The 27,167-nt window shown below is 42.5% G+C and overlaps 1 protein-coding gene and 1 pseudogene across 1 annotated transcript; both read right to left on the bottom strand.

Moving 5' to 3' along the window:
- Positions 1-7,552: 7,552 nt before the first annotated feature.
- On the bottom strand, positions 7,553-9,432 carry LOC127777847 (UDP-glycosyltransferase 89B2-like). The gene has a single exon (XM_052304468.1). The coding sequence runs from the start codon at positions 9,375-9,377 to the stop codon at positions 7,926-7,928; it is 1,452 nt and encodes a 483-aa protein (XP_052160428.1). The 5' UTR covers positions 9,378-9,432; the 3' UTR covers positions 7,553-7,925.
- A 4,169-nt stretch (positions 9,433-13,601) lies between these two features.
- LOC127777740 (UDP-glycosyltransferase 89B2-like) lies at positions 13,602-19,680 on the bottom strand (annotated as a pseudogene).
- Positions 19,681-27,167: the final 7,487 nt, after the last annotated feature.

The raw sequence follows: 27,167 nt of genomic DNA, 5'->3' as shown, positions 1-27,167 counted from the left end.
AAACATTGAATATATCAGCATATAGCTCCTTGTAAAACAGACGTAAATATAATACCTCTACAATATTTGAAAATAAAGTTTACATCCATTATATTATATTATGTATCTGTTATTTTGTTATACTACTTTCAATAAAAAATATTTATCCATCGATTTTCACTTAAATCGGTAAACATATTATTATTTAGATAACCATATCTATCTTTTGTAAACATAGCCTCGGAAGACATCTCTCTGCCCCTCTGCATAGCGCAAGTGCGCGTCTTTGCCTTTCGCACGCATGACAAAACATCATACCTAAGGCAACTTAGGTGATCATGACGCTGCAGCGCTACTGCTTTGCCGAGGCGAAGATGTATCAAATCATCAATGTTTAATGATTGGTTTTTTAGTAACATGAAAATGTCAGGGTTACGGATAAGGCAGACCATCCTACGACTTAAGGAATATACCGATAAGGTATACCTTCACGTATAGGGTTGGTTCCCGTATACGCCGTTAGGAATTCGTCTCAAATTATGGAAAATATCTCCACGAAGTTAAGGAATCGCAGAAGTCCTACTCGGAAAAGGTAAAATCTTTAGTATATCGTGTCGGTTTACATATCTCCAAGTCTTACTTGAGTGTCAAGGTATTCCACGGTATAAAAGGGATCCCTGGGGAGAGGCAAAGGGCATCACATCTCATCGCCAACACACCCACCAAACTTTACGAAGCCGGAGTCCACGGAGCCAACTCGCTGGGAGATCTCGTCGAATCCCTCGACTACGATCTCATCAGTATCGCTTGTTCGGTTACTCTCTTTGTAATCTGTTCTCATCATCATCAATCCCATATAAACTGGACTAGGGCTATTACTTGATAAGAGGCCTGAACCAGTATAATCCTTGTGTTTTGTTTGCTTTGATGTCGTATTACATAGATCCCTGTTCCAACGTACTCCAATACCCTATTCTTCCGGTCCGCGAGTATCACTCATCGACAAAAACAGATAAAAAATATGATGTAAAGAGAAGAACAACCAAGCATCACGAGTTGAATATAATTAATTTCTCTCTACATGTCTATAAATAGGGTGAGGCTCGAATATTTACTAAAAAATCTCTTGGTTATTTTTTTTTTCAAATGAGTTAATTTGAGAATGAATGATAATGCGATAGGTCCATGTGTAGGGTTATTCGTTCAACCGATATACTAGTGAATATGTTGCATTATGAATTGATTGAAACGATGAATCTTTATTGCTGATCAATCTTTATTGCTGATTTGAGTTTACTCGTAATTTGTTTGATTCATGTTTATACTATAATGCATGCTTATTAGATAGTTGATGAATTTATCTTTTTTTTTCTTTCAACACATGACCTTGAATTGCTTTAGGTACACTTCAAAGCTCTTGTAAATAATAAAAAAATAGAAGTAATTATTATAAGTGGCAATTATGACATCATGGCATTCGTGCTTTATTGATATTATTTGTCTTTTTTATTTTTGATGAAATCGTTGTCAGAGTGAGAGAAATATACAAAATGCATGCTTCTTGAAAGGTGGAGATTGATTTTTTTTAAAAAATAGTTGATTTCGTGCTTTTATTACATATATGGGGGATAAATTCTTTCTTTTGAAAAGGGGGGAGAATTTTCTCTTTTTCATTGTGTTCGAAAATACGCTTTTTGTTCTGTTTTGTTTTAACTTTCAAAAACACCAATTTGCATTTTGGAGATGTTGCCAATGTGTTCATCAAGGAAGATTGTAAAATCAAGATGTTGATTTAATCTTGGTGATGATCAATTGTCAAAGGTAAGTGTTTTCGAACTGTGAATGGTTTCGTCGTTACTGGGAGGCCGGTTAGACCGTGCGGTGGGCGCCGGTCAGACCAGAGGTATCTACGTGGTTTGACTGGGTGGCCCGACGGTCTAACGAGGCAGACTCTAGGCTGGATTCGATTTCGGGTTGATTGCCTCATGTATATGACTTGTAGATGGTTTTTATTCGTATGTGATACTATTGTGTGCTGATGTGAGTTAAATTGGTGCGAAATTGTACTCAGATATTGAGTTTATTTATTGTTCATGTGCATATGTTGCTTGAGGCCATGGAGTATAGACAGATCAGGACTAGGCTTGGGAGAAGTTGAGGTCGAGACGGACGGGATGCTCATGCTAGAAAACAATACATGTGGTGGTGAAGGTTTTCATATTGCAAACATATAGTGTTGTGCGCGTATGGGAAAAGGAGTCAAATTTGGATTGAAATCCAAATTAGGAAGATTGGAGTGTGGAGTTGTATGGGATGTTGTTTTCTTGGTTCGATAGGTTTCCTATGTGGTTAATAGTCCTAGTTCTAATTGGATTCATGGCTAGGAGCAACCACTTTAATTCGTGGGCATAACCAGCAGCATTCAAGATGTCAGACCGGCGACGATGAGCAAGCGACAGATAGGGAGCTGCGGTGAGACCGGAAGGACAACATTGGTATATTTACTCATATGCCTCCGTGATATATTTTGCTATTCCGTAACAATTACGCGGGCGTTTCACAGTGTATTGTGTAGTGTACTATAGATGTCGTTGCTCTCTAGCACTGTTGTGTGGCTGTTGACCTGTTGTTCCTACAAATGCAGTTGATGAACTTGAAGCATTTGAGAGCTCCCATGCAGTTTCAAAAAAAAAGAGAGAGAGAGAGAGAGAGCTCCCATGCATGTTGGTGTAAACAAATTGGCATATAAGAGAAAACGATATCAGTATCACGAGTAGTATACTTTTTCAGACATTGGACTTGAATAAATATTTCTTTTAGTTCTGGTACTACATAATAAAGACATATTTGAGTTAGTAGTCGAATATATTAGAACTGTTTCAAAAAAAAAGGGGGAATTACAAAAACCACCCCAGAAGTCATTTGAAATCTGACATTTCACCTAATAATAAATTATTTTGTTGCAAAAACCACCCCAGTACGTACATGCTTCACCAAATCAGTTTGTTATGGTTGATGCAGAGCTCCACAGGATAAGCTATCTGAGTCAATGGTGTCCAAGTACTTGCATTGAACTTTTTTAATTATCATGTTTCGGTGATTTTCTTTCTGCATACCGCGCTTTCTGCATACAGCGAAACACAGTGCAACAACTTTGAAGCTCTCATCAGCCATTCTTTTTGAGAATCTCCAAAAAAATGTCAAGACTATACTCACTCCAGAGTATTTTTAACTGTGGTACGGACCACTTTGATACCTCACAGTTTATAAAAAATAGTGATTCGATCGGTTAAGCATGTGCACACTAGGGTTGTTTTTACAATAAAACCAAGTAGGTTGTGGGTATTTGCAACAAATGATTTATGGGATGGAAGGTCAGACTTCAAGTGACTTTTGGGGTAGTTTTTGCAATTTTTTAAAAGAAAACACTCCTTAGACACCTTTTATACTACTTATGTTTTTGTAAGAAACGCAGTACAAATATAGGTGCTTACAACGGTGCACACTCTCCCCATGAACAATGCACACACCCTACCCCTATATGAGCACCTCGGAAAGACGAAGTCACCACGACTGAGCCAACATATGTTAAAATTGACGAAGTCATCATGGACATCTCGCTGTTGATGGGTACATCGCCGCTACCACTGAAAGAATAATTAGTCATAAATGCGAGCATCTGTGTTAAATCTAGGATTTAAACCCAGGTGGACTGGTTCCACCACAAGAAACTAATCAGCTGAGTTACGTTCACTTCACTATGCTACTTATATAGTTGATATGAAAATCGTGGTTCTGCATGATTATCGATATTTGTAATCACCATTGGGCCATCTTCACTCTTCGTCAGGGTTGAGTCCTTATTTGCAACGCATATTTAGGAGTTGAAACAAAATAGTCATCATGACCCTAGCCCATCATGTTAAATTAAGGTGATGTTTGGGTGGAAGGTCACAAAAATATAATAAGTCCCTAAGGTAGAGACTTACGTTTTTGTGAGAGGGACTAAACTTTAGTCCCTTTCACCCAAACACCACCTATGTCAACAACAATCATTGGGTGTGAAAAAACACATTTAAGTCATAAAGAAAAGAATAGAAATCCTATTTACCTATACGATTGATCCCGTCTAACAGCAATTCTCTTAACACTGGTACAGTCACATCATCAAAATTAATTTAGGCTATTCGATCAACATTGGTTGTCCAAATTTGCTTCCAACCCCTGAATTGAGAGTAGAACAATTAAAGAGCAGCAATCCATAGTTCAAACCATATTATCATTCCTTCAGCTTCCGTAGTTAAACTGCAGCACAATCACTTTATTAATTATTCTTTAACCCTTCGTGCATGTAAGTAACTGGTGGGGAGGTGATCAGCTGGAAATTTTAATTCGACTATTCACTTTCAACTATTCTCTACTATTATAAAAATAAAAAGTGCTTCCATCGTCCGTCAAAATAAAAAAAAACAGCGAAAAAAATTTCCGATTCCCAAAGTAGCGAAAAAGCAAAAGAAAAAAAAAACACGCTGTAGATCTGATTCCTCCTAAAACGGCGAAAAACAAAAAAAAATGATTCCTATAAAAGGGGAAAAGAAGTGGCGAAAAAAAAGAAATCGCTGATCTGATTTTTGCGAAAAAATATCGGGCGGACAAAAAACCGGGCGAAAAAAAAGGAAAATTTTTTTAAAAAACCTGTCCGATCCCCAAAAAAGGGCGAAAAAACCGGGCGAAAAGAAAAAAGAATCGGACTCTGTAGATGCGGTAAAAAAAGCGAAAAAAAAATCTGTCCGATTGACGCAGAAAAAAAATTCAAATCCTATTATATGTGACACGTATATCTCTATCTCTATCTCTTATCTTATCTTACTTCTTACTATTTATAATTAATCTCTATCTCTACTACTTGAAAACATATGCTTCCTTCGTCCGTCAAAAAAATAGCGAAAAAAATAAAATAAAAAAGTCCGACTCCTATATCCGATTCCTTCTCATAAACAAGAAAAAGTCGGACTCTAGATTAGTGAAAAAAATTGATGTGCTGGATTGAAGATCTGTTTTCAAAAAACGGAACCTACAGGTTAAGAGCATTCCATTTTTATATGATTTTAATTTTTGGGTTTGTATTTTTGCATTTGAGTCCCTGTAAGTTTTATATTTACATTTGAGTCTCTATAATCTTACAATACGGTACTTGAGGTCGTTTTTGTTTAAAAAAAATAAAAGAGAGAGAACAAAGGCAGAAAGGTGCATAGAAGGAAAAAGAAAAGCCACACAAAAAAGAAAATAATGAAAAACAACAACAACAAAAGTCTTATTTTCCATAAGTGGCAAAAAAAACTGTACATCCGAACTGAACAAAAAATCTGATTCATATAAAAGACAAAAAAAAGTGGTGAAAAAAAACGATAGATCCGATTCTTTAAAAATGGAAAAACATACTAAAAAGGTTTTCCATCTTCAATAAAAAAACACGCGAGAAAAATTATTTCCATCATCGGCAAAATATTTTTTTAACAAAAACATGCGAGGAAAAAACTGTCAGAAAAAACGCGCCATTTCTAAAATAATGGTTTTAAAAATCCGCGCAAGAAAAAAAACACCGTCTATTAAAAAACAAACCGCTCTGAAGAAATTGTCAGAAAAAAGCTAAATTGATGGACACTTGAGTCGGATAGGATCTATCGATTTTTTTTGCCATCTACTACATGGCTTTATTTCATCATATATTCTCCTGTATTAGAAAAAAGCAAAAAAAAAAACATTCGAAAAAAAGCAAATGCGTCATTTCTGGAAAAAAGAGAAAAATATGGTTTTCTTTGTCAGTAAAAAATGCAAAAAAAAAACATGCTAGGAAAAAACTTTTAGAAAGAAATACGTCATTTCTGAAAAATAGTTTAAAAAAATCACGCATGGAAAAAAACACTGTTTATAAAAAAACAAGCCGCTCATTAAAATAGAAACATTGTCATAGGCATGATTATGCATGAAAAAGGTATATTATCATTAGAATTTTTTTTACCCGTTGCAACGCACGGGCATTTTTGCTAGTAATATATATTTTTCTCTCTTTCCACATTTAATATCTCCGTGCGGCCTCTTTCATCCACAACTATTCTTATCTCCATGCTCATTTGGTCATTTGTGGAGCTTATGGGTGCACTAATTGTTCTGGCCTATTTCTTCTATTATGCCATTCTTAGTTCAGTACCAAAGGAGGTGAAAAAGGTTCATCTTTCATTTCATTTAGTCCATACTGCAAATGTATATATTTTAGTTGTAAATTGCAGGAATATTGGTTATGATTTTTATCATTGTTTTTCTCCCTTTTCTCTGCAGAATTGCGGGTAGAATCATTTTTCAGTTTGGCAACAATTGACTATTGCAATGCAGAATCTATTCTGATATGGCTGAGCATCTGATTATCATGATTCATGTTAGACTATACTGAATTGTTCATCTTTGCTCTGTCTATCCTCTATGCGTAGGTCGTGAAGTTCAAAAAATGATTAGTATTTAGTCAAGTCGTACTCTGCACTCAATAAAATTATTGGTATCAATGTTAGTTTCTTCTCTGTTGGTTCTTTTAAAGTACGTTCATTTGAAAACTTTGATGAGATAAATTGCGGGTATTTTAACTATTATTATATTTATGATTTTCCAATTATACATGTATGCTTCCTCTTTTAGCGATTTCGTAAAAATAGGCCGTGTGTCTCTTATGCTTAAGCATACCCATATTCAGCCCAAAAGGAAAGCGATTTACTCCGGTTGAACAAAAAGTATCTTGAGATACTGGTATCTCACGGTACTAAATCGTTTTCGATTGTTGGATCTAACAATGCCCATCCTACCCAATTAATTCTCACTATCGAAAACGATTTGGTACCATGAGGTACCGGTACCTCAAGATATTTTTTTGTTGGATCGGAGCAAATTTCAAAAGGCAAAGCCCATTAGTACATAGCTTATTTAGTTTGATAGGAAGTAAAGGAGAACGCAATGGTACAACTTAGCCAGCGGATATTTTAGAACTTATTGTTCTCAAACTTACCATGCTATCGGACAAAAGTACTGGAATAGGCTTTACTAATATACTTCCAGTAGCATCAACAATGATGGTTTCGAAAGATACAAAAGTTGCAATATTATTTTGCGCACATGGCTATGCAATATTGTAAATTAACAATACAAATAACTTCCTGCATTGTTGTTTTTTGCGTGAATTTTGGAAATTTCTTATTTTACGCTTGATTGCGAAAATATACTTGGTTTTTGTTGTTTGATTTGTGTACTGAATATCACTCTAGTGTCAGCATGGATATGTTACTATTTGGCCAGAACTTAGGGTTGTGTTTAGTTCGCCAAAAGAAAATTTTTAGGTGTCACATCAGATATTTGACCGGATATCGGAAGATGTTTTTGGACATGAATAAAAAACTAATTTCATAACTCGGCTGGAAACTGCGAGATGAATCTTTTGAGCCTAATTAAGCCGTTATTAGCACACGTAGGTTACTGTAGCACCTATGGCTAATCATGGACTAATTGGACTCAAAAGATTCGTCTCGTGATTTCCATGCAAACTATGCAATTAGTTTTTATTTTTATCTATATTTAATGCTCTATGCAAGTGTCCAAAGATTCAATGTAACGTTTTTTAGGAAAAAAATTTGGGGACTAAACCAGGCCTTAGCTTGTGGTCTGCACTAAAATTTATACACGCGAGCTCGTCTTCTTCTCCGGCAAGCAATGGTGGATACGGTTCGCCGACAGAACATCATCCTCTAACTTACTGTTATTTTAACGCTCGTTGGCCTAGATGTAAGCGACCGACGTAAGAAGCTTCTTCGTACTTCCGCCGACACACCATCCACCGGTCACGTTGCCCTAGCGTTGTACGTGCCCAACAGCCCAAAGTTAGCTAGTCGTAGAGCTCATCAAAATCAAAGCCCGCGAAGCTCCCGAGCCAGCTCGTCGACCTCCACCCACGAGCTCCCACCTTCCCTCGTCGCCGCCGCCGCCTCCACGGCGAGCTCCTCCACCCGCGCGCCCACATGACTCCACTCGCTGTCACTGGCCTCCCCACCATCCGCCGCCATGAGGACGGTCGCCTCGAGCACGCGCGCCACCTCGTCGGCGGTTGGCGGCGCCGCGACGCCTCCCCAGGACACCGGCACGGCGGTGCGGAGCTCGTCGACGAGCAGCCGCGCGTTCACGAACTGGTCGGCCACCATCGGCCACGTCAGCATGGCCACCCCGGCCGCCACCGCCTCCAGGATAGAGTTCCACCCGCAGTGGGTGACGAACCACCCCACCGCCCGGTGCCGCAGCGCTGACAGCTGCGGCGCCCACCCGCGGATCACCGTGCCCCTGCCGCCCGCCGCCGCGCGCTCCTCGAACCCCTCCGGGAGCGCCGTGTGCGACCCCGCCGCCCAGACGAACGCCGCGCCGGTCCGCTCCAGCGCCGCCGACAGCACCGCCACGTGAGGCGGCTGCAGCAGCGCCATGCTCCCGAAGCTGACGTACACGACGGTGCGGTCGGCGAACTGGTCCAGCCACGCGCAGAGCTCCGACGCGGCCACGGCCATCTCGCCGCCGCGGTTGCCGGACACGTCGGACTCCGGCGCCAGCGGGCCTATGGCGCGCACGCGCCTGAATCCCAAGTCGGCGAGAGGCCTCTCGAGGTACTGCCCCTCCAGCCGCCGGAATGTGTTTGACACGAACGACGAGCTCTCGAGGTTCCAGAGGAAGTTGCTCTTGAAACCCTCGGCGATCTCGTCGCTTTTCTTGTACGTCCGGTACGTTCGCGTGATCTGCCGCCATGGATACGCCGGACAGCCCGGGATATCAGGGAAGGTGACGGGGCACTCGTCGTCATTCTCATCGTCCGGCCGGGGCATCACGCGGTACAGAGAGTGCATCACGGCGGCGGCGTACACGCCGGCCGGCGAGAACACGACGTGCGTGACGCCGAGCTCGGCGGCGAGCGGCTGCGTCCACCCGCAGAGGAAGTCGGACAGCACGGCGACGACGCGGTGGTGCGTGTCCGCCCTATCGCGCGCCCACGACCCGAGCGGGCCGCGCAGCCCCGCAAACGCGACGACGAGCTTGGCGAAGAGCTCGGGCGGGGACCCGTTGGCGTTCTCGACGCCGGCGGGGATGGCAGGGTGGGAAGGGAACGGCAGGGTGAGCGCGAAGACGCCGCCGCCGTCGCCCGTGTGCTCGGCGAGGTGGGGCGCGAGGAGCGGCGCCGTGGCGGGCGTCACGACGACGGTGAGGCGGAGGCCGCCGCGGGACGCGAGGAGGCGGACGATGTCGATGAACGGGATGAGGTGGCCCTGCGCCGGGTACGGGACGACCAGGACATGCGCCGCGGCGTCGGTGACCGTCGCCATGACGTACGGTGTTATTGCGGTGATCAGGGCCTCGATTAATTACCGCTTCTTTTAAGTATGCACAATAGTTAGGGTGGACGTTCTCTTGTTCACGTACGAGATCGCTTTGTTCTTACTTCATAGTGCTAATTTTTAACAGAACAGGTAAGAGTCGCATTTGGTTTGCTAATTAGTTAAGAGGATGCTGTCGCAATTGGTTTCTGGCGGACGGTTTTTTCTCTCGTGAAATTTAAATTTAGTTAATTTGGACGGACGGTCTTAGCCAATTACAGTTCAAAATGCACGTCTTTTTTTATTTTGCGAGGGTCCTCTTTGTTCACACCGCGAATTTTCTAACAGAGCAGGTAAGAAAATGCTGTACCGATCGCTTCTGGTCGGTAATACCTCGATCCTAAATTAAAACATGGGGCTGTCTATATAACACAAAATCTCACATCCTATTATTCGAATTTTGGATCATTAGATATGCTTTAAGATTTATGTAGACCACTTAACCTAACTTCTCTTCTCCACCCCCGTTCAGATCACGCCGCCACCATCTTCCTCCCGTCCCATGCACGATCCCCGTCGTCGCCGGCCTCGCCGGCTGGACGGAGAGAGTCAATGGCGCCGGCGAGACCCCTCGGCGAGTCCCCTCCCCCCCTCTCTTTCTTCTCAAGGCGGCAACGGCGAGGTGCCCCCACCCTGCCATGGCGGTGTGTTTTTGCGGTGATATAGGCCTCGATTAATTACAGCTTTTTAAGTATGCACAATTAATTCAGGGTGGATGTTCTTTTGTTCACAACATGGCTTTTGTTGATTGCTAATTTTTAACAGAACAGGTAAGAAGATGCTGTCGCAGCTAATTTTTGGCGGAGGATTTTTTTTTCTCTCATGAAATTTAAATCCTATATTTACTACAAAGTTATAACCTTCTAACTCTTAAATCTTAACATACAAAGATGACACATCATCATCCACTAACAAATTGCCACATCATCATCCACTAACAATAATTACATTTAATTTAAACATTATACAAACATGCTGTATTATCTAATTTTATAATTTATTAAATTTTAGAGCTTTTAATATACAAGCATGTTAAATCATTATCCCACATAATTCACATAGAATTTCAATATATATATCTTCATTATTTTTTATAATATTCTATTTATACCTATATAGTTCAAATGAATATTATTTCTCTCTTCTCTCATTAAGCTATATCGCATCAATTTTATTAGTGCTTAAATGATTAATCTAGGGTCCAAATTACCTCTCCCATTTTCTTCTCTCATTAAGCCATTTTTTTAGCCTTTAGATGAAATCTACGGTCGAACTATCTCCGTACTTTTCTTCTCTTATAAAGTCATATAAACTTACTTTTACACTTAATCATCATTCTATATACTTTTCAAATTAAAATTATCATAAACCTTGCTAACTTATGTAATCTTATATTATCTAGCTATTATACACATTATTTTTACTAGAAAAATACCCGTGCGTTGCAACGCGTGAATGCTATTTTAATAATAATTATACGGTTTAGTTAGGATGAAATTCACCGTGATAATTCGCTTGGATATTTTTTAAAAAAGTCATAAGCTGCAATTAGGAGTCCGACTTTCATCTGAAGTTATCATGCAAGTTTTTTTTAAAGATATTTCTTATATGACTTCTATTGTATTTTCAAAAACAAACGAACTTAAAATCCGATTCAAACACGGATATGTATTTCCAAAAGTGAACAAATTTAAAAACCTACTCAAATACGGATGACATACCAAAACACCGGTAAAAACATCTTTAAATTTTATAATAGTATTGACTTATTGTTATTGTACTAAACTCCCGCTGCAACACGTGCACTTAGTTTACTTAATTTGGATGGTCGGTATATTTGGAGAATGCCTCTCCTCGGGCGCAGAACACCAACAGAGAAATCGGGCGGGCAGCTACACTGCCTCTCTTTAAATATTTTTGTTCCTAAACTACTTATCCGATCTATGATCCGATAACACTGTTGAATTCGTTGTTGAATTCGTCGTAATTAATAAATCTTTATATCAAGATATCATATGATTATATTATATTTAAAGAAAAACAAGTGTTTCAAACTATTAAAACTCATTGTTTCATAGGTCATAATGATATGTTTCAATGTGTGTCTTGAGCATGTTTCATAAAATTCTTAAAACTACACACCACTACTCTCTCTCGATCTCATCCTTGCATGCATGCAATTTAGTGAACTTTAAAACGATTTTCTTTTAAACTAATTATCCAATCTACGATGCAATAACGCTGTTATATTCGTTATAATTAAATCTTTACAGCAAGATATCACACGATTATATTTGATGAAAGAAAAATATATGTTTCAAACCGTTAATACTAGTTGTTTTATATGTAATAGCGTCATGTTTTAACTTGTATTTTCACCATATTTCATAAAAATTTTAAATGTTTCAGTTGTTGGATTTTTTTCACTGTATATAACTTGATATTTCACTCATTGTCCAGTGGATTTGACTGACCGCCTTTTTTTTTTTTACATGGGGCACCCGATGAAAAGATTCCTTCCAGTATATTTGGAGAACGCATCCGCACGTGCGGGATTGCTTTTCCATGCACGTGACGTCGTGACCATATATTTTCCACTGGGGAGTATCTGCCTATCTGGCGAGCAAAACTTTTCTACAGTACAGTCAGATTTACCATCGTTGGATTAGCGTGGGCTAGTGTCTTGAACTCTTGATAGTCACGTGGTTATATCGTATTTAATTGTTCTATCGAACTTATTGCCACACAAATTCAAGGCATAGCAAAATTACAATGACTACTTTACAACCACATCAAGCACAACATAAATCATTATTGATCCATATCAAACTTAAAACACTACTAAAAATAATTTTTCCAGACGGTCAAAATTGATTTTTGCGTGCGGTTAGACCCACTGTATGCCCGAAAAGGTATGAAAAAATACTGACTTTTTTTTTATGTGGGTGGCGCACCCGCGTGTGAAAATCGAGCGCTTAAGCCGTGTCACACCTAGAAATTCACGAGCCAGAATTTTCAAGCTAGATGTGCATTAAATCCCCTGTCCAGGACCGGCAAGGGTAAAAAAAAAAAAGTTGATATACAGATTGTCACGCCCATAAATTTAACCCAAATTTCCAGACTATTTTATTTATTAAATCCCTGTCTAGAAATTAGTCAGGGTACACAAATCGACAAATTAATATACATATTCAAACGCAAATAAAGCGTAAACACTTACAGAAGAGGTACTTAGTCCTCATACCGAAACGAAAGCAGCAACAGCGGAAAAAGGCGATCCTGACGGAGCTTCAGCTCCACTCCACTGGCAAAACTCAACTGTGGTGTGAGCCTTGGTCCTCAAACTTCGTCTTCAGCTCAGAAGCACTACACTTCTAAAGGGGCAATTTTGTCCCAGATGGTATTTGAGTAAAGACACCTTGGTTGAGGATGGTATTCTAGCGAAGCCCGATGGTATTTGAGCGAATTCCATCTAATGCGATGGTAGATATGCAATTTTCTCGGTGGAGGCAGCCAAGAACGATAAGGTGGTGACGTGTTGGCCCAGTGCCGAAAGCTCTAGCTATATGTACCCGACAATTAATGTTTGCATAAATTGACATTTCCAGTGCAAATTAAGTTGATTGTTTGATGGATGGCGACCTCAACGCTGACATGGGGTAATTAACTTTCCTTTCCATTTTATTTTAAGTGTAATCATTAGTTTCCGTGCTTAATTTGATCGTCCATCTTATTTAAAATTTTTTATAACTAGAAAAAATGCCCTTCGTTACAATGGCTGAATGTTATTTTAATCTTATTATTATTATACGGCTTTAGCTAGGATGATATTTACTATGGGAATTCGCTTGGATATTTTTTTTTAGAAAATTATAAGTTGCAATTAGGACTCCGACTTCCATCTCAAGTTAGCATGCAAGTTTTTTTAAAAAGAAATTTCTTATACAACTTCTTTTGTATTTCCAAAAGCAAACGAACTTATAATCCGACTCATAAACAATTCTGTATTTTCAAAAGAGAAAAAACTTAAAAACTGACTCATATACAGATGACATACCAAGATACCAGCAAAAATATATTCAATTTTTGCACTTAAAATGAGACGGAATTTAGTTGTACTTATTGACCGCGGTCATCCTCTCCGGTGATCAAGCTCCTCTTCTTCTCCGTCGACGGCCATTGTAGACGGATAAGCTTAGCGTTGCATGTGCCCGCCAAGCTCCCGCACCAGTTCGTCCACCTCAACCCACGAGCTGCCGCCTTCCCACGTCGCCGCCGCCGCCTCCACAGCGAGCTCATCCACCCGCGCGCCCACCTCTCCACCGTCCGCCGCTAGCACAGTCGCCTCGAGCACGCGAGCCACCTCATCGGCGCTCGGCGGCGTCGCGACGCCTCCCCAGGACACCGGCACAGCGGCGCGGAGCTCGTCGACGAGCAGCCGCGCTTTCACGAACTGGTCGGCGACCATCGGCCACGTCAGCATGGCCACCCCGGCCGCCACCGCCTCCACCACGGAGTTCCACCCACTGTGGGTGACGAACCACCCCACCGCCCGGTGTCGCAGCGCCGCCAGCTGCGGCGCCCACCCGCGGATCACCATCCCCCGGCCACTCGCCGCAGCGCGCTGTTAGAGTTTATCCATTGTAACAATATGCGCATGAGGCAAAGGAGCCGGTAGTTAGATAAGGTTATTATCATTGCATGTAAATAGGACCCGGCAAAACTTAATCTCATGCGTGTATATATATCTCTGTACTCCTGTCACCGGTTTGTGCGAATCCAATCAACACGAAAGCTCCCACCGCAGGAGTTATCTCCATATGGTATTAGAGCATCCGCTAGATTAGATTAGTTCGTCTTCCACGCAATGGCGAGCTCTTCTTCAGCGGCGACGGTCTCCAACCCTCTGTTTGGCCTCCAAATCTCGGAGAAGCTCACCAAGCACAACCACTCCCTCTGGTCTGCGCAGATCCTCACCACTCTTCGTGGTGCGCAGTTAGATGGGCATCTCTCCGGCACGACCGCAGCTCCGGCGGCCGAGATTAAGAAAGAAGAAGGAGACAAGAAGATCAAGATCATGGTCTCAAATCCGACGTACAAGGCGTGGTTCGCCCAAGATCTGCAAGTGCTCGGGTTCCTCTTCTCCTCCCTCACGCGGGAGATACTTCAACAAGTCGCTGGTGCAACAACGGCGGCTCAGGCGTGGAGCATGATCGGCGACATGTTCTCCACCAAGTCCAAGGCGGGTTTGATCAACGTCCTTCTCGCCCTCACAACGACCCAGAAGAGTCCCATGACCATCAGCGAATACATCGCAAAGATGAGATCTCTCGCTGATGAGATGGCGGCCGCAGGCAAACCGCTGGATGATGAAGAACTGGTGGCATACATCATCAACGGGCTCGACTCCGACTTCGATGCTGCTGTCGAAGGAATAATGGCAACGGCAAGAATTGCTCCTCCTTCTGTATCTCATGTTTATTCACAGGTTTTGAGTTACGAAAATAGGATGAAAATTCGTCAAGCTTATGGCACCACATCCGTGAACGCTGCAAACCGTGGCGGGCGCGGTGGACGTAACAGCGGAGGAAACCGTGGTCGCGGTGGCTTTGGTTGCGGTGGTCGCGGTGGAGGACGCGGCAATCCTACCGGCAACAACCAGGGACGCGGGCGCGGCAATGACAGCCCCCCCGTGTGCCAAGTCTGCCACAAGCGCGGGCATGTTGCTAGCGATTGTTGGCATCGCTACGACGATTCATATGTCCCTGATGAAAAACTTGGAGGTGCCGCAACCTACACCTATGGCGTGGACACAAATTGGTATGTTGACACCGGAGCAACAGATCATATCACTGGCCAACTAGATAAGCTGACAACCAAGGAGTAGATCAGATCCACACTGCAAGTGGTGAAGGTATGGATATTAAACATATTGGTCATGCAATTGTTTCTACTCCTAGCCGTCCCTTGCATCTTAAAAATATACTTCATGTTCCTCAAGCTTCAAAATATCTAGTTTCTGTTCATAGACTTGTTGCAGATAATTATGGTTTCCTTGAAATTCATGGCAAATATTTTTTGATTAAGGACAAGGCCATGAGGAGGACAATTCTTGAAGGTCCATGCCGGCGGGGTCTCTATCCTCTACCTGCCGGAACATCCTTGAAACAAGCCTTTGCTGTGGCGCCATCGTTTGAACGGTGGCATGGTCGCCTTGGTCATCCCTCCAAGCCAGTTGTTCTTAGAGTCCTTGGTCAGAATAAATTACCATGTCTTAGTAGTTCTGTTAATGAGTCTATGTGTGATGCCTGTCAGCAGGCAAAAAGTCATCAATTACCTTTTCCTAGATCATCTAGTGTTTCAAATAATCCCTTGGAACTTATTCATTCAGATGTATGGGGGCCTGCCTCCACTTCAGTAGGAGCAAAGAAGTATTATGTTAGTTTTATTGATGATTACAGGAAATTTGTTTGGATATATTTCCTTAAACACAAATCTGAAGTGTTTCAAAAATTCCATGAGTTTCAAAAGCTTGTTGAGAGACAGTTTGATTGCAAAATTCTTGCCATGCAAACCGATTGGGGAGGTGAATATCTTAAATTACACACCTTCTTTAATGAGATAGGAATTTCCCATCATGTATCCTGTCCACACACACATCAGCAAAATGGGGCTGTAGAGCGTAAGCATCGACACATAGTAGAAGTTGGCCTAGCTCTCCTAGCTCATGCCTCCATGCCATTAAAATTTTGGGACGAAGCTTTCTTAGCGGCCACGTACCTCATTAATCGTCTTCCTAATAAGGTCATCAATTTTGATACACCCCATGATCATATGTTTAATATTTCAATACCAAGTACTACTGATATTTCATGTGCAGGACCTCCTGAAATAGCTGCTACAGATACCCTGGGTGCACTTGATGGGGTGCCTGAGCGCACGAAGAGCTGAGTGAATCCACCCAGGATTCAGCACCAGCTGCTATCTCGGGATTGCTGACTGACACCCCGGGATCGCTGAGTCAGGGGGAGCAGGAGCGCTCGCCTGCACGTACGGCGGTACGCTCTCAGCCATCGCACCAGTCCGGCGGCGACATGTCGGCAGGCAGTGGTGTCTTCTCTCCTGCACATGGGGACAACATCGTCACCTCTGATGTGACGGCACCAGGATCCTCTACATCAGCAGCGCCAGCGCAGCAGCAAATTCCAGCTGAGGTAATGCGTCCAAAAACCAGGTTACAGAGTGGCATTAGGAAGTTGTTTCACATCCTCTGGAGAACCACAGTCTCTGTGTGAGGCTCTAGGTGATAAAAATTGGAAACATGCAATGGATAGTGAGTATCAGGCTCTCATGAAAAATAATACTTGGCATCTAGTTCCTCCCAAGAAAGGACTGAATATAATAGATTGTAAGTGGGTCTATAAAATTAAAAGAAAGGCTGATGGAAGTCTAGATAGATACAAGGCTAGGCTTGTGGCAAAGGGATTTAAACAAAGGTATGGTATAAACTATGAAGATACTTTTAGTCTAGTAGTGAAGGCTGCTACTATCAGAACTATTTTGTCTATAGCTGTCTCTAGAGGATGGTCCTTGCGTCAATTAGATGTTTAGAATGCCTTCCTCCATGGAGTCTTAGAGGAAGATGTTTATATGAAACAGTCACCAGGGTATGAACAGAAGGATGGCTATGTGTGCAAACTAGACAAGGCTCTGTATGGGTTAAAACAAGCTCCTAGAGCATGGTACTCTAGGTTAAGTACAAAGTTGCATGAGTTGGGGTTTAAGTCCTCAAAATCAGATACGTCTCTGTTCTTTTACAGTAAGGGAGATATCACAATGTTTATGCTGGTTTATGTGGATGACATTATAGTAGCTAGCTCTTCTCATGATGCTACTAATGTTTTGCTTAAGAATCTGAATAGAGAATTTGCACTAAAGGACCTAGGTGAACTGCATTATTTCCTAGGGATAGAAGTCAAGAAGGTAAATGATGGCATAGTCTTAACACAGGAGAAATATGCTAAGGATGTGTTAAGGAGGGTAAATATGAGTGAATGCAAAGCAGTTAATACTCCATTGTCTATCTCAAAAATATTAAGTGCTCAAGGAGGCACTCCTCTAGGGCCAGAAGACAGTACTAAATACAGAAGTTTGGTTGGAGCTCTACAGTATTTGACTTTAACTAGACCAGATTTGTCCTTCTCAGTGAACAAAGTGTGTCAGTATTTGCATGCTCCAACTACAGAACACTGGGTAGCAGCCAAGAGGATTCTGAGATATTTAAAGCACACAGTTAAACTTGGGTTAAAGATCAGTAAGTCTAATTCTCTTCTTGTTAGTGCTTTCTCTGATGCAGATTGGGCAGGATGTTTGGATGATCGGCGATCCTCCAGAGGTTTTGCTGTTTTTATAGGGCCTAATCTTGTGTCAAGGAGTGCACGTAAACAGGCAACTGTGTCACGATCAAGTACAGAAGCAGAATATAAAGCCTTGGCTAATGCTACTGCTAAAATTATGTGGATACAAACATTACTTCTTGAACTTGGAGTTCAGGTGCCTAGAGCAGCCAAGGTTTGGTGTGATAATATTGGTACAAAATATTTATCATCTAATCCTGTGTTTCATGCTCGTACAAAACATATTGAAGTGGATTATCATTTTGTTCAAGAACGAGTTGCACGTAAGTTGTTGCAAGTGGAGTACATATCTACTACAGATCAAGTTGCTGATGGTTTTACCAAGACGTTAGCTGTCAGACAGTTAGAGATGTTTAGAAACAATCTAAACCTTACAGGTATAGATTGAGGGGGAGTGTTAGAGTTTATCCATTGTAACAATATGCGCATGAGGTAAAGGAGCCGGTAGTTAGATAAGGTTGTTATCATTGCATGTAAATAGGACCCGGCAAAACTTAATCTCATGCGTGTATATATATCTCTGTACTCCTGTCGCCGGTTTGTGCGAATCCAATCAACACGAAAGCTCCCACCGCAGGAGTTATCTCCACACGCGCTCCTCGAACCCCTCCGGTAGCAGGAGCGCCGCCGCTGCGTGCGACGACCCGGCGGCCCAGACGAACGCCGCGCCGGTACGCTCCAGCGCGGCCGCCAGCGCCGCCGCGTGAAGCGGCTGCAGCTGCGACATGCTCCCGAAGCTGACGTACACGACGGAGCGGTCGGCGAACTGGTCCAGCCACGCGCAGAGGTCCGACGCGGCCGTCGGCCACGGCGGTCTCGCCGCCGCGGTTGCCCGACGCGTCGTCGTCGGCCTCCGGCGCCAGCGGCCCTATGGCGCGCACGCGCCTGAAGCCCAGGTCGGCGAGAGGGCTCTCGAGGTACCGCCCCTCGAGCTGCCGGAACGTGTTCGACACGAACGACGAGCTCTCGAGGTTCCAGAGGAAGTTGCTCTTGAAGCCCTCGTCGATCTCGTCGCCTTTCTTGTACGTGCGGTACGCCCTAGTGAGCTGCCGCCATGGATACGCCGGAGAGCCCGGGAAATCGACGAATCTGACCGGACTCTCGTCGTCGTTCTCGTCTGCAGGCCGAGGCATCACGCGGAACAGGGAGTGGAGCATGGCGGTGCCGTACACGCCGGACGGCGAGAACACCACATGCGGGACGCCGAGCTCGGCGGCGAGCAGCTGTGTCCACCCGCAGAGGAAGTCGGACAGCACGGCGATGACGCGGTCGGGCGTGCCCGCCCTGGCGCGCGCCCACGACCCGAGCGGGCCACGCAGCCCCGCGAACGCGACGACGCGCGTGGGCAAGAGCCTGGGCGCGGCGCCCGGGGGCCCCTTCGGGACCTCGAGGCCGGCGGGGACAGCATGGTGGGAAGGGCACGGCAGGGTGAGCGCGGAGACGACGCCGCCCGGGTGCCCGGCGGCGAGGAGCGGGGCCGTGGCGGGCGTCACGATGACGGTGAGGCGGAGGCCACGGGAGGCGAGGAGGCGGACGAGGTCGAGGATGGGGGGAGGTGGCCCAGCGCCGGGTACGGGACGACGAGGACGTGCGCGGCGGCGTCGGTGGGCGTCGCCATGGTCGCGTGCAGATTTGGCGCGGCGGTGATGGGTGTGGCCTCTCGAATACCGATTTAAGTGCACAATTAGCCAATTACGGTTCAAAGTGGACGTCCTTTTTGTTCCCACTGCGAATTTTCTGACAGAGCAGGTAAGAAGATGCTGTCGATCCTTCTGGTCGGTGCTATACCTCGCTCCTAAATTAAATTGTTGCTATTTAGTGTAGGAATAGGACGTTTTTTATACTACGAATATAGATGTCGTAATCCCAAAAGTAATAACATTTTGGGATAGAGATATATTACTTTGATTTTGAAAATAAAGGCTCGATGGTTCTAACTGCAATCATTTTGTGAAATTCAGACATATTTCAAAATGAGCCCAGTTGAGACTTGAGAGCAACGAGTGCATACTGAATTTGCCTGAAAGAGTGTCACTACTACTTTTAGGTAATAGCAAGCCAAATCGATTTTCACACATGCACACCGCGCCATCTACGACTAAAGTCAGTCAAAATAGAGCATTTTTATAAGCAGAGTTCAGCCACCTATGGGTGGCTTAGTTACATTGTCCACCCATAGAAATCTATTTTTGAAGACGGCTAAGCTATATTGTCCGCCTAAAAAATATTTTTTGTCGTTAAAAAGAAATCTTGACCGGCCGCTAAAATCCTCAGCCAACCCTTAAGATCCGGCCATGAAATCTTGCTTGCAAAACTGAATCCAAACCAAAATCGATTTTCCAAGTCAATTTCATATGGATAGGAAGAAACAAACTATCCATTGACCAGCACAATTTTACTTGAAAAAAGAAATCAAACGAGCTTGCCACCGTCGTTGTCGCTATTGCCGAGTAGAAGCTGTCTCATTGTGGTCATCGTTGCTGTCGAGGTTGCCATCGCTTGTGATCACAATTATTGTTGCCTCTAAGCCAACCAGCTTCCGAAGCGTTATCACGAGGCCGTCCTGCTGCAGACATAGTCAGAGGTGGCGACATCGGGCGGGCGGGAGTGAAGTATGAGAGAGCGAGGAGAGTGACGAGGACATAACTAGCTCCGATAAAACTATGGCTATCTTATATATCTGTAAACCAAAGGTGCAACCTTATTATGTAAGTTTTACATGTTATATGTTTGAAAAAACGTTGCTACATAATGAGTTTCATGTGTTTTCGTTTGCAGAGGTATTTGCTTGGATGAAGTAAAAGAGACCGAGCGTAAGGAATGCACAGATGAGCAAATGAGTTGATTAATTAATAACCAAATCAAGACGTTCTCTAAGTCTACTTCTACCTCATTATGTTACTTTTGGTCCATAGAAAGCAAGAGATAAAATTCGGCACGTTTTAGATTTGGATCCGGGTCTTCTGACAGTATTAACTTTAAATTGACCTAGTGGCTGATCTAAAAGGAATCTGGGGATCCATGAATACTTACTGGAAAGCTTATGGAGTCTACTTTTCAGATGGTTTTGGTCCCACATCAAAATTACTTCTCAATTGTCGGGAATGTTCGAAACAAGCCACGTACTTCCTCCAGTCTGAATCTGATTTGGGTCTTGGGCTTTGTTATTGTGTCGTGGGCTAAGCCCAAGGGGTGAATGCCCTAGGGCTAATCCTAGGATGTCCCTAATCATATTTGTTCAATACTTGCTATAGTTTAGAATCGGGTTTTGCTTAGATTATTTCTGTCATTGCAGTTTCGCCGCTAGATCGGTTTGTGGAACCCCAAATTCGAGTGCTTAATCATTTATATGCAATTAAGTTGCAATCTAACTTGTTCTTACTTGTGTTATTCGATTTGCATGCAGGGATTACCATTCTCAGCGAGGTAAACCAGGCAATGCACGATTGATAACCAGAGGAGACGTGGTGTTACAATTGTAGGGTTCTGATCTTGTTGATCGAAAGCCGGATTGTGTCTCAAGTTTCCGCTAAATCGAAGTCAAAATAGAGCACTTTCATAAGCAGGTTTAGTTGCCTATGGTTGGCTTAGTTACATATTGTCTGCCCGTAGAAATCTCCAGCCAATCCTTAAAAAGACGTGAATATTAGGGAATAACCTAATATCAAATATTTAAAAGGGTAAGGCTTCGAACTCAGGTCATCTAGCCCACCACCTTGTGAAGCTAGCCAGAAGACCCGTGGATATTTCTCCTCAGCCAACCCTTAAGACCCGGCCCTGAAATCTTGCTTGCAAAACTGTATCCAAACCAAAATCGATTTTCCAACTAAATTCCACATAGATATATAGTAAGAAACAAACTATCCAACGACCAGCTCAATTTTACATGAAGAAAAGAAATCAACCGAGCTTGCCACCGTCGTTGTCGCTGTTGCCAACTAGAAGCTGCCTCACCGCGGGTATCGTCGTCGTCGAGGTTGCCATCGCACGTGATCACAGTTATCGTTGCCTCTGAGCCCGCCGGATTCCAATGCATTCTCATAAGGCCGGCCTACTGCAGACGTGGTCAGAGGTAACGATGGCGGGGTGGCGGGAATGGAGTAGGAGAGGATTAAGGGTGTGTTCGCCAGTCCATATTTCCAACCGAAACAGTACACATAGAAAACGGAGTGTTAAACATACCCTAATTAATGGGGAAGAGTGCCGATGATAAGAGAGGGGAGGGAGCGAGGAGACGGGAGTAGGGAAGGAAGCGTGGCAGCGTGGGTGAATGGGGTTGAGATCTTTTATATATATATATAGACACACACGTGTCAGCATTTTGATAAGTGGTCCTCCTAGTGAACAGCACACGAAAATCAGTTTTTTACGATCGGCGCTTGAGATGGTTGTTTAGAAGATAATTTCATTTTCACATGCATGCCAACTTTCTAATACACTATAAAAAAATAAAAGATATGATTTCCAATAAAGCTGTAGTGACCCAGCATCCCCAGTGTAACGGATTTGCTAGAAAACTTTCGCAAGTTTTTTTTCACCCCAAACTTTTAAGATTTATCACACTTAAAAAACTATTTTTCATGCACCTCTCGCTTTTTTGATAATGTTGCTGGTCCAGCATCTGTCTGCCTCGCTCGCTTGCTTGTGCATTGCATTGATCTCCCGATCGGTTTTTCCATCGTTCATCCCACCAGGGACGACCCGATCCTGACCCCACGCATGCTGGTTGCTGCAGATTCGATTAGGTTTCCACGTACAACTATATTTCCATGCATGATTCTTGATTTGGCCATCAAGTATGCATACATCCAAGCATGAGAAATATAAAACATGGCCAAAGAATACATCGAGTGAACGGAGGATCTATAAGATATTAAAGTCCAATGAGTTTTGGAATCCAATTCGGCCTCCAGAGACAGCACTGACATCAAACAGGCCTAGCGCCTTCATGGCAACTCCGATTTGGGTGATCTTGGATTTCGTGGAAAGCTTATCTCGCTACCTTTCAAACGCATTCAGTCTTATGTCCAAATTCATCTCAAGTCAATAGGAATCGCTAAAACAAGACAGTGCTATTGCTGAAACCGAACTTAGACCTTGGGCCTTGTAATAGACTAGACCCATCTCGGAAGTGTCTCCCTCCACCTCCACGAATTACCACATAACCCTAGCTTTATTTTCCTCTATAAATAGCTTTGTACATCCTCGAAAACAATTGAGTTTTGTTTAGTTGAATTTTGCCAAGTGCTATTCATCTTATCTCTAATCCTCGCTCGATTAGTCGGCGACTATTGATTCAGAGCCCCCAATTTGGTGTGTTGATTTGCTGGGTCGATTAGATCTACCACTTTAATCGCAACTATTCCTTTGTGCTTAATCACCTATTTGCGATATTTAGATTGCATCTTATCTTGTTCTTGCAGTGTTCTCTCGTTTGCATTGCAGGGATCATCAACCGCGCGTCACGGTTGGTATGACATCGTTTGTGGTGTAGCGATTACACGACGTTCTGGACTTCTTCTGGTTGGTAGCCACGTCGCAAACATCGCACTCGATCAAAGCGAGAGTTATCCCCTCACCAGAAGATCGGGCCACAAGAGAGAGCGTCATCAGTTGGTATCAGAGCTTTGGTTGTCTGGTGAGGATTTTAGTTTTATATATTTATTATTTTTCCTACCCATCTGCCACAAAATTGCTGCACCCTTTTTCCATCTCCAGACCTTTGTTTTGAGCCTTGCAATTTTTATTCAGTTTTGCTTTATTGAGTTTTGGTCCACTGTTGTGTCAATTGCTGGTTTTAGTGTTAGTTTCGTCTTTGTTTGAGTTTGCATCTCGGTTGTGCACTGTTTTGGTCTGTGCGTTCTAGGTTGAAGGAGAAGAAAACAACAGATTGATTCTTAAGTTCATCTTGATCTGGTAGCATTGAGTTCGTTCTCTCATTTTCATTCATGCTGCCGAATCTGATAGGTTACCAAGTAAATAGCGCGTGAAATTAGGGAGCTGTTTCAATATATTCCATGTGCATGCGCCAAAAGGGGGGAATTTTCAGTTGTCGATCTTTTTTTTCCCTGTGACCGAGACATGCGTGCAACAGGATCGTGTATATCTTGCTAATTTCCTTGCGCAGCCAGCAGCCTGTGTTGCTTCCGTGGTCTCCGCGTGGGTTTTTTTTTAGTCAGTTCATCCGGCAAGTTTTTCTTTACCCAGCTATTCCGTCTATTTGCTGCCGTTTGAAAAAAGCAAAAAATAAAAATAAACAGGAAGGTGCAAAAAAAAAAGAACCGCACCAAAAAAAATCAGAAAAAGAAAGTGCAGAAAAAAATTTGAGGTTATTGGTTTTCTTGGAGAGAACGGTGTGATAAAATCAAGTTGTTTCTATTCCGAGTGTTGATCATTTGTTTGCTTGAGCTAGGATTGACTCTAGACTAGGCCAGCAATTTTGACTAGTACTTTGGACTATTATTCAATTTCGCAAATCTGTTTGATTTTTGCTATTCCTTGTGATATAGTTAAACCTACCAAGATCCACATACTACTAACCTTTACACGTCCGGCTTCGCAATCGCTCTACTCATCAAGCGTGTCATTGTGCCATGAACCAGCTACGATGATTGACCTGCTTTGTATTATGTGAGAACATTATAAGAATTTGGTATATGCTTGAGTGTTGAGTGAGTTGCAACCCCACAAGCAAAATTTGTTGTTAATAAGAAGTTACATGCGTCTCTTTGTTCTTCTTGTTTGCTACTGACAATGACAGGTGTGTATAAAGAGAACGAGATTGAACATATAAAACATTGGCTTTCACATCAAGAAGATGTGCATGATGAGGTTTGTCAAAATAAGATATCGTTGCCTTCATTTGTTGGTAAGTTTAATCCTAGGGACTATATTGATTGGGAGTTAGAAGTGGAAGATGAATTTGAATATTATGAATTGTCTAAGGAACAAAAGATTAAGGCAGCCACAAGTTCTTTTACTTATTTTGCATCTCTTTGGTGGAGTGATATTTGTCTTGTCGGTAATAAACCTGGTTCTTGGAATGACTTACAAACAATGATGAGAGCTAGATTTGTACCTGATTATTATATTCGTGATTTACAAAAGAAAATGCAAAAATTGAAAAAGGGAATAGAACCGTGAGAGAGTACCACCGGGAATTTAAACTTTGTATGTTGTACGGTGGTATAGAGGAGTCTAGAGGAGATACAATTAAAAGATTTTTACATGGTCTTGATTTAAAAATTCAGCATAGGCTTGAAAATAAAACATATAGCCATGTTTTTCAGTTACTTTTGTATGCTTGCGATATTGAAAGTCAGATTGAGAAAGAAACAAAAATGCCTATGATACATGAGAATATTCTTGTGCCTTCTATTGTATCTAAATTATGAAGAATAGAAGAATGAAGCACCTAAATTAGGTCAAGAGAGCGTTTCAGGTAATTTAACTGATGGTCAACTGGACCAAGGTAAGAAAGATTGCGATATGCTACAATTGTCCACTAATTATGTTATGTTAGAGCAACCTCTAGTGGAACACATTTCTAATTTGCCTTTATCACAAGCTAAAAATTCAGATTGTGTTGATATTGATAATGCTTGTAATGAGGAAGAGTTGTGCAATGCTTCACTTATATACATGCCACAACTAGTGAAAGAACACGATATTTCTATTTCTGAATATTTGGTTTCCACTCAAAATAAACGTGTCTTTGTTATTGCTGATGACCAAGAAGGGCTGAAATTATTGTCTTCTTTGTGTACTTTGGGTTATATCAAATTTGATGTTCTTTGTGATCTAAATAACTTAGAGAAGAAAATTTATGATTTTCCATGTTATTCTTGGAACAATTATCGTGTCATTGGTAAATATAATAATAGAGGATGTTATATGGTACATCGTGTTTATATATGTTTAGATATGAATCCTCATTTAAATATGGAAAAATATGAGAAACCAAATGGATCATACAATGTTGATGCTATTGGAATAAATTCACCTAACGTTGTTTTAAATATTGATGACAATATTCAAGAAGGGGAGTGTTGTGCACTATTAAATTCAAAGGTCAAGTCTCGCTATCATTTTAAGACATATTCATTCAGTAAGGTGAGTGGGTTTCCTCGTGATGTAAATTGGATTTATAAGGAACAAATGATGCTACACAATGATTGCTTGTTTGCTATTTTTTCAGTTGATCTCTCCTATACGACAATTGCAATAAGAAATCGAGGACGGTTTTCAAACAAGGAGGGGTGGATGATGTGACCATCAAGTATATCCATACATCCAAGCATGAGAAATATAAAACATGGCCAAAGAATACATCGAGTGAACGGAGGATCTACAAGATATTAAAGTCCAATGAGTTTTGGAACCCAATTCGGCCTCCGGAGACAGCACTGACTTTAAACGGACCTAGCGCCTTCATGCCAACTCCGATTTGGGTGATCTTGGACTTTGTGGAAAGCTTATCTCGCTACTTTTCAAACGCATCCGGTCTCATGTCCAAATTTGATGAGGACATAACTAGCTCGGATATAACCATGACTATCTTATGTATTAATCAAATAAAGGTGCATATGTTCTACATTAGATTTACTTGTTATATATTTGAACAACCGTTGCTACACAATGAGTTTTGTGTGTTTTCGTTTGCAGAGGAACTTGCTTGGGCGAAGGAAAAGAGACCGAGCGCAACTAATGCATGGATGATTGAAGAAGTTGATTAAGGACCAAACCAAGACCTTTTCCAAGTCTACTTCTACCTTACCACGTCACTTTTGGCCCATAGAAGACAAGAGATCAAGTTGTACACGTTTTGGATTCGGATTCGGGCCTCCTAACAGCATCAACTTTAAACGGACCTAGCCGCCGATCTAGAAGGAATTTTGGGGCCCATGAGTACTTGTTGGAAAGCTTATGGAGTCTACTTTCAGATGGTTTTGGTTCCACGTCAAAACTCCTACCGAGCTGCCGGGAATCTGCAAAACAAGCCACGTATCTCATCCAGTCCGAATCTGATTTAGGTTTTGGGCCTTGTAATTGTGTCGTGCGCTTAGCCCAAGGGAGTGTGCGCCCTAGGGCAACCCTAGGACGTCCCTAATTATTTTTATTCAGTAGCCGTTATCGTTTAGAGTCGGGTTTTGCTTAGATTATTCTGTCAAGAACAGTTTCGCCGCTAGATCGGTTTGTGGAACCCCAAATTCATGTACTTAATCATTCATATGTAATTTTGTTGCAATCTATCTTGTTCTTGCTTGTGTTCTTCGATTTGCATGCAGGGATTAGCCTTCTCGGCGAGGTCAACCGGGTTTCG

Source organism: Oryza glaberrima, chromosome 6, assembly GCF_000147395.1.
Source record: "Oryza glaberrima chromosome 6, OglaRS2, whole genome shotgun sequence".
NCBI classification, from domain to species: Eukaryota; Viridiplantae; Streptophyta; class Magnoliopsida; order Poales; family Poaceae; genus Oryza; species Oryza glaberrima.
The sequence above is the reverse complement of the archived record's forward strand: the minus strand, read 5'-3'. Positions and strand labels throughout refer to the sequence as shown.